At 37.2% G+C, this 9,031-nt stretch overlaps 1 protein-coding gene across 1 annotated transcript; it reads right to left on the bottom strand.

Annotated features, from left to right (window-relative positions):
- Positions 1 to 260: 260 nt before the first annotated feature.
- Positions 261 to 1,208, bottom strand: LOC103120198 (olfactory receptor 10T2). Its single transcript, XM_007530574.2, has one exon. It carries the CDS (start codon positions 1,206 to 1,208, stop codon positions 261 to 263), a length of 948 nt encoding a protein of 315 aa, XP_007530636.2.
- Between the last annotated feature and the right edge of the window lie 7,823 nt (positions 1,209 to 9,031).

The following is a 9,031-nucleotide window of genomic DNA, read 5'->3' as shown; positions in this document are numbered from 1 at the left end:
TTTATTATCCCTTTAAAAATGACTCAGCTTTTCTCTTTTTTTCAAGTTGAGTTCTTCCTCCCCCCACACCTCACACCAGGCAATGTAGCATATTGATTGAATTGCACTTTTTTTTTTTTCCTGGTAAAGGCAGAAAGAAAGAGGTGACAATGATCCTGGTCCTTAGTTATTGTCCATGTTCTGTCTGGGCTGATTGAAAGACAAAGGAAACTAAATGCCTCTGATTTCTCCTGTGATTATTTTGCTTAACTCTTTTTTTGTTAACCTCCCTTAGTGTTAACAGACTTTCTCAGAACTCTTTTCAGGGCAGTCTTCACCTCCTGATTCCTCAGACTATAGACAAGAGGATTAAGGAGGGGAGTCACAACAGTGTAGGTCACTGCCACCAGCTGATCCTTGTCTGAAGCTGACTTGGACTTGGGTCGTAGATAGATGATGGAGGCACAGCCATAGTGGACAAAGACAACAGTGAGGTGAGAGGCACAAGTGGCAAAGGCTTTCCTCTTGCCCTCAGCAGAAGGAATCTTTAGGATGGTATTCAGGATGAAGCCATAGGAGATGAGAATTAACAGAAAGGGTACCATGATAACCAGGATGCTGAGACTAAAGAGAGCCAGTTCTTTCACATGGGTGTCTGTGCAGGCTAGCTTAATCACAGGTGCCATGTCACAGAAATAGTGGTTGACCTTGTTGGGGCCACAAAAGGGCATCTCACAGATGAGGTTGGTGGCTACCAGAGCAATCAAGAAACCAGTGAAGGCTGACAGGGAAACCAGTCCCAAGCCAAATGTCTTGTTCATAATGAGTGTGTATCTCAGGGGGTGGCAGATGGCCACATAACGATCATAGCCCATCACAGCAATGAGGAAGCAGTTAGTACAGGCAAAGCCGAGGAAAAAGAAAAGTTGGGTGGTGCAGGCTGTGAAAGAAATGGTCTTGGTAGCTGACAGTAGGTGGACCAGCAGCTGTGGGATGATTACAAAGGTATAGCAGGACTCTGAGAAGGAAAGGATGAAGAGAAGCCCATACATAGGGGTATGCAGAGTTCGACTGAAGCGGATGACCACCATGATGGTGGCATTGGCCAGCAGAATTGTCAGGTACAAGAGCAGGAAGAGGACAAAAAGCAACAGTTGGAGCTCCTTTAGGCTAGAGAAGCCCACCAGGATAAACTGTGTGACCACAGTAGTTTTATTGAAACTGTGCATTGGAGCAACTTCTTTCTGCAATTGAAATTTGGGACAAACTGACAACTGTTACTGTAAAAAGAACATTTGTACAGTTATACTTCCATTTAAGTATCATATTTTCAGACTTGGCAGATTTATCTTTCTTAACCTAACTAGAAATAGACATTCTCTTTGATGATTTGTATAAGAAATTATCAGTCTATAATAATAGGAGAACTATTAGCTTTACTGGGAAATATATGTGTTCAAAGAGACAACCATTTGATTTTTCCTAAAACTGTATGAGAGAATGAGAAAATTCTCCTAGTACAATAAGAGAAAAAAAAGTGTCAAAGTCATGTCAGTTAGAGTAAGGCCAATTTTTGTTTTGCTTTTGTTATATTTTCACATCTCCAATATTAATAATAAGACTACTTTAATTTTAGGATTCTAAATCTACTTCACTTCTGTCAAGCTCAAAATTTTTTCCATCACTTTTGGAATACTGGCTAAAAGAAACAAGAATCACTGTGATTTCTGAAAATGGCATTATTTTTTTCCAAATAAAAAATTACTTTGAGGATACCCACATGCCAAAGTTATGCATGCAATTTATAACATCTGTCTGTGCAGACAGTTTTTGGGAATCTGGCATACCTGATCATTGATCACTGGTGCTCGCAGTAAATGGCATATAAGAAAAGACAAATCAAGGGCCAGACATAACCAACAGTTATGTAATGGAAGCAAATGTCACTGTTTCAATTTTTTTTTAACTTCCTCACTGAGAACAAAGGCCGCTACTTATTAATTGGTCAACATCACAAGGCATCTTGGAGAACTTGGGATGGGAGAGGAAAAGGGGGACTTCTCAGATTGCAGTGAGTCACTCCTTTCTATCTTTCCCTTTTATTTTATTTTATTTTTATTTTATTATTTTTTTAAAATGGACGGTTTGTGGCACTTTTGTTCTTAAAGACAAGAGCCCCATCCTGGACCCTGATTTATCTCAGGAATTGAGCCATCCCTAAAACCTTCTCTCTACCTCATATTCTTGGAAGCTTTGCTACCAGAGCATATACTTCAGTTAAAACATATCAGGAAACAGTAGTAACTGAGTTTTGAAAGTTAAATTTCTCAAACATTTTCTTCCCTTCATTCCATGTAGTATTATTTGATGATAGTATGTGTTTTTTTTCTAGAAAAATGAATATAATTTCTAAACTATTTTCTTGCTGTAAATGTTCACATTATACAAGTTATATTTATTTGATAATGAGATAGTATCCAGCGACCTGATCATATTTGCTTTCAGAATCAGTGTTAGAAATCCAGGAGAAAATAAGCATAATACCTTTCAACATGGCTATTTGAATAGCCATAGATGTTCATAATAGCTCCACAGGACACACTTTTGTCAGCTCATCCCCACTAACAACTTCTGTGATCTAAGTGGTCTTTGTGCCTGCCACTGTAACAATTTTGCTTTCATATAAACTACCTTATTTTGACTTTATTATTTTTATTTCTTTATTGAGGGGTTAATGGTTTATAGTTGACGGTAGAATTCAATAGTTTGTATGTGTCTAACATTTCCACACAACAATGCAACCCCCACTAGATCCTCCCCTGCAACTTTCATAACCTGATAGCTGGGAAACACATCTCTCACATGTAAGACAAGTTCCCTCTCCCTCCTACTCTTATCTTTACATCTCCTCATCCATTTGGCACCTTCTGTAGGTTGTTTGCTTCTGATATGTAGGGACAACATGGTCTATTAATAGTTGAATTCCTAGTGATAACACAGATTCTGGTTTATCAAAGGTCCACGGTTTTTGATCTGAATACAGTGTAGCAAAACCAAACCAGATGCTCCAGTAGCACGATCAGTACAGGAATTCAAGTCTCCTAACTTCCAATCCACTTTACCACCCCCCATTTGATGGACCTTTGTTTAATTTTTTTTATTTTATTGGGTAATAAATGTTTACAGTAAAATTTGTTGAAATATGGACATGATTTCCCATCTGTCTGTGTCTGCAAAACATTCTCACTCCCCATTTAGTGCCCCAACATATCCCCAAGGCCTTTCTCTCATCTTCTCTTTCCAGAGCCCTTTGCTTTGATGCAGTACACCAATTCTAATCTAAGTTTTTTAGATGCTTTTTTAGTGATTTAATATTGATTTACACAATTATAATTATATAATATTAAAATTATATAATTATATAATATTATAATTATAATTATATTATATTAAATTTAATTATAATTATAATTCTACGTCGCTCCCACCACCAGAGTTCTGTGTCCCTATTCCTTCCATTGGGAACTACAGTAGTTCGTCCAAGGTCATAGATATGGGTTGTCTATTATTTCTATATCTATCTATGTATCTGTCTATCTCTATATTTTTTGCCCATTTTTCTATGGTCCTGCCTTCTCTTCCTTTCTAAGTCATTCCTACACCTATTGCTACTTCTGAATATACCTCCTTTCCCCCTCTTTTCTCTCTGGGTCCTGATGAAATTGGGGTTCAGAGCCATCTTGTCATCTTTCCCTAAACTTTCTCCCTTTCTGAGAGTATGGACAAAAATTCTTTTTGGAGTGCAGAGGATGGGAGTTCTTGTTTCTGTAATTGCTTTTCTTCTGGCCCAGTAGAAGTTTTCTTAGACTGGCCCAGTCTAAGTTTTACTTTGTATTTTTACCTTTCTGCCTCTGTCTCCCAAGTTCCACCTATGAATGGAGTCATCTGGTATCCATTGAGCTCTCTTAAAATGTTTTATTTATTTTGTATAGAGACAAAAAGAAGTTGAGAGAAAAGTGGGTGATAAAGAAGAGGAAGAAGAAAAAAGAGGAGGAAGGAGAGGAGGGATAGGAGGAGGCAGAGGAGGAGGAGGGAGAACTACAATACTGCTTCACTGCTTTGAAGCTTACCCCCTACAATTGGGAAGCAGAAGCTTGAACCAAGATCCTTGTACACTGTGTGATTAACCAGATGTTGCACCATCTAGCTTCTCATTCCTCTTTTTTTTTTTTTGACTCATCCCCCCAACATTATCCCTTTAAGTTTTATCCAAGGGGAGGCAAAGATGGGGAATGTGTTTTTCTATATATTTTAGAGTTTCTGGTATAATATCCAGGTCTTTGATCCATTTGGATCTGATATTGGTACAAGGCATTAAGCCGTTGCCTAGCTTCACTTTTCTACACGTGATTGCCCAGTTTTCTTAGCACTATTTATTGAAGAGAACTTCTTTTCCTCATTGAATATTTTTTTCCCTTTCCCTTTGTCATATATTAGATGGCTGTATGTATGTGGGCTTATGAACTTTTTCTTAATCTTTCCAGGAAATTACCATCCTGGTACAGTTTTGGGGATGAAATCAAGGCTCAATGCTGCTTTTTCCAGTAAAATGCATTTAACCATTTCTGATTTCTAAAAAATCAAATTTTTATTATCTGGTTTTCTTTACTCATAAGACTCTATAATATGAGAATTATTCTCTCTAAAGTGTCTTATATTAATGAGCTTAGAAAAAAAGAATAGGAAAATAGATAAGTGTAGGCCATAGTGAACTCATCAAAGATAGAGAAACCGAGAGGATGCTGCTTAATCATAACCAGAGTTTAAAGTGAAGCTGTTGCTGGTGTTTCATTAGTCAGTTTCTTTTTATATTACTAAAATAAGAATTTGGTTAGATCTAAGGTAACCTTTTTTCTTGCTTCTAGACAAGTACTGCCTTTATTCTTTTTTTCTAGGAAAATTTCAATACTTGCACTGTTTACTATTTCTTATATTCAGATCCCCTTTACCTCAGTGTTTAACAATAAATCTTACCAATGATGAGTCTACACAGGTGTGTTTCCCTTTGTGAGAATGGTTAATGTTTTATTACTTTAAGGCTAACTTTTTAAATTTTTATTTTTATCAGTGATTTAATATTGATTTGAAAATTGTAAGATGATAAGGGTATAATTCCATTCTATTTCCACCACCAGATTTCTGTGTCTCCACCCTGTCCATTGAAAACTGCAGTACTTTTCCCAAGGTCACCAAGATTGATTCTATAGCTAGCTCACCTTATATCTATCTGTCTGTCTGTCTATCTATCATCTATTAATCTCCCCCCGCCCCATTTCTCAACAGTCTTCTGTTTACTTCCTTTCTAAGTCACCTCTACACCTACCACTTCTGGGTGTCTTTCCTTTTATTTCTCCTCTCCTCTACATAAGTGAAACACACTTTCTCTGGTGTTTTCTAGGTTTGCTTCCCTATCAGTGATGGTATATTCCAGGGGGCTGGGCAGTGATGCAGTGAAGCAGGTCTGCAGGTGTCTATCTTTATGTCTCCCTATCTTCCCCTTCTCTCTCAATTTCTTTCTGTCTTATCCAACAAAATGGAAAAAAATGGACACCAGTAACAGTGGATTCATAGTGCCAGCACTGAGCCCCAGCAGTAATCCTGGATGCTAAAAGAAAAAGAGAAAAATAAAACAAAATTCCTGGTGACCATCACTTCGGGTCCTAGTAGAATGGCTCTACAGAGCCTACCTGTTTACCACCCTTATCATCCCTCTGGGAGTAAAGACAAAAAATTTTATCTCAGTTCATCTATCTCTATATCCATCTACATATATGTGTGGTGTGTGTGTGTGTGTGTGTGTGTGTGTGTGTGTGTGTGTGTGATATCTCTATCTAGCTTGTCTCCTTGAGGCAGGGGCCATAACAGTGCACCTTAATTATTTGCATTGCCCACCATTATACAGGCAGGCATGTAAGAGACTAAACAAAAACTTAATGAATGATGATATGATTTAATTATTTTATTTTGTCAGATATTGTGAAATTTTGGGGGGTGTGCTCTTTGCTTTTCCACTATAATCCAAATAATATATTTTTTTCCTAAAAATCACCTTTTCTTAAACAAAGAAATTTATATTAATGATTACTTGGCTCGTGTGTATATACAGAGTGGAATCTAAACAAACAAACCATTACCCAAGTGATGGTTTCTTCATTGCAGACTTTTTTTTATATATATAGTGGTGGAAACTATTATGGTAACATATTCATATATATATATACATATATATATACATATATATATATACGTATATATATATGTATATATATATATTACCAGAGCACTGCTCAGCTCTGGCTAGTAGTGATATGGGGGATTGAACCTGGGACTTTGGAGCTTCAGGCACCAGTCTCTTTGCATAACCATTATGCTATCTATCCCCACACAACATATTCAGATTTGAAGTACTTGGTAAAAGTACTTCTTTCTCAGAGAATAAAGTTCAACTTACCTACTGATATTCAAGTGATGAAGAATTCTGAGTGAGATTGAGTGTAGTGGTTCACGGTGATAGGGGTCTCTTAACCATTGTAAGAAGCAGCAGTAGATAGTCACTTGTGAAAACAATGACATTTGTCCTGACATATGAAATTATTTGGGGAAAAATCCACTGAAACATTTCATAGAGGATTTATGTTTGTTCTTAGATGCCCAAACCTTTTTAAAGTCTTAAATAAGAGTCTGAAAATAGCCTGGTCTATATTCATATATCAGTTCGGATTCCATAATTAGGTTGGATGGAATTTACAGTCTTCTGGGATCATAAGGACTAGGGTCCTCTGAGAGTTTTAAGAGCAAAGTGCCATCAAAATTAATAGTTAAATTTGGACAAGCACATCTTATTTATTATCAAAAGGGGAGGCAATTTAAATTTCAACAAATATTCCATCTCTGTAAAACAAAATATAAAAAGTCTTCCTTCAACCTGAGGGGTTTTAGTTACTTTCAAACAAAAAGACTACAAAACACAGATGGAAAAACAAGGCACTCAACCCAAAGATTGACATGAAGATAGATTGGGTAAAGACAAAGAAGGAGTGAAGTTCCCAAAGGCCCTCCATAGGCAGTATCTGGTCTGCTTTGCTACTCAAAGATTGAATGTCAAATAATAAGAAGTACTAGATTATAAATTCCCTCTACAGAATTATTGTAAGGGAATGGAATTTAGTCAGCAACCATGCGCTGAGTGCTGTAATTTGGGAAGCATTATATTGGGTATAAGTGGTGGTAATGTGTTAGGTATAAGTGGTGCAAAAGCCAACAATTGAATGAATCCCCCTGACCTCATAACTGGTATGAGAAGTTGTGTACTGACACAGTGCAGCCTTCTGATCTTCAAACACAATGTGTTGAGGAAATGACCTTTGTGTCATTTAGCACTTAGAATTCTTGTGACTAGAGAAGAGTCTAGTTGATAAGTTATTTCATGAGGCAACATAATTTTGGTATCAAATTCCAATGAAAGCCACCTGAGATACAGTACAATGGATAAAGTACTGGACTCATGAGCATAAGTTCCCAAGTTCCATCTCCAGAATTGTATGTATATACCACAGTGATATTCTGGTTCTCTCTCTCTTTGTCCCTTTTACTGTCTTCTCATAAACAAAAATTTGGAGGGCAGGTAGTTGTACATTCAGTTGAGAACATACATTACCATGCACAAAGACCCAGGTTCAAGCCATAGGTCTCTGCCTCCAAGGGGGAGATTCAACAGTGGTGAAGCATTGTTACAGATATCTCTCTTTCTTTTTCTTTCTCTAGCTCCTGCTCCCCTCTCAATTCCTCTCTGTCCTGTCAAATAAAATGAGAAAAAAAAAAAGTGACTGCCAGAGCAGGGTGGTGGGGCACCTAGTTGAGTGCACATATTACCTTGTACAAGAACTCAGGTTTAATCAACCTGCAGGGAGGAAGTGAAGTAGGTCTTCACTAGTGGTGAAGTAGGTCTACAGGTGTCTCTCATTCTCCCCCGTTACCTGTACTCCCCTGTTGGGAAGTAAATAAAAATAAAAATAATCCTAAAAATAAAAGTAATCCCCAAACTACAAATGCAAGGGAATCATGTTTCGACATTTGAAACATTTTAATATGATTCCCCACCCTAATGGATTGAAGAGAGATAGTCACATGATTCTGTGTACTTTTAAAAACAGTAGCATGTGTGACACACTAAAAACACATTCAGAATAAAGTGATGAGGTATTCACGTCAGAATACCCTTACTTCTAAGAGGCCCCACCTTTATCTTGTAGGAAGGAGAAAAACTTTTCTACCCAGTTCAGAGTCCTGCCAGAAATGCACATGTGGGCTCCTGAGTTGCATGTAGGATGCATACTCTCTACATAGAGAGTTATGTATGAGGAACATTTAATAACACAGATTTAAGATTGGACTGTTTTCTCATAATCACTCTGCAGTCACAGGTCTTCTAACCCATTCTCTTCTAAATCTTTTCCAGGATGCTGATCACCCTTCATTTTGCCATTTTATAAAAACAATATCAGCTCTGTGGATACATTGGAAACTTGGAAGTAGATAACATTGTATGATTTCTTGCTTAGGCATAGCTAGGTATACCCTATGTACCAAATACTGTAGTAGATACTTTATAAGCATTATCTCATTAATAAATTACAATGTGACTCCATGGAAAGACTGAGCTCAGGACATACCCAGATGGGGGGAGAGACACACACAATCATCCTGGCTACCTAACACAGTCAGAGTTATGCAAGTTGTTTCCAGTCTCACCAAGACTGGGTTACAGTCTTTGCCAAAGCCTAGAGCTATGGACACCTATGACTTCCTATAATGGTCACCCATTCAAATTTCAATGTGTAATAAACATACATAAGGCAAGAATCAATGAATTTATGAACTATATATTTGAAAACGAAGAAGAAATAGTCTGTTAATGAACACTACATTTGTTTGATCACTTCTGCTTATATATAGATAAAGGCTCTTGGGAAGAGCACCATCTAGATTAATG

Source organism: Erinaceus europaeus, chromosome 9 (genome assembly GCF_950295315.1).
Source record: "Erinaceus europaeus chromosome 9, mEriEur2.1, whole genome shotgun sequence".
Classification (NCBI taxonomy): domain Eukaryota; kingdom Metazoa; phylum Chordata; class Mammalia; order Eulipotyphla; family Erinaceidae; genus Erinaceus; species Erinaceus europaeus.
The sequence above is the reverse complement of the archived record's forward strand: the minus strand, read 5'-3'. Positions and strand labels throughout refer to the sequence as shown.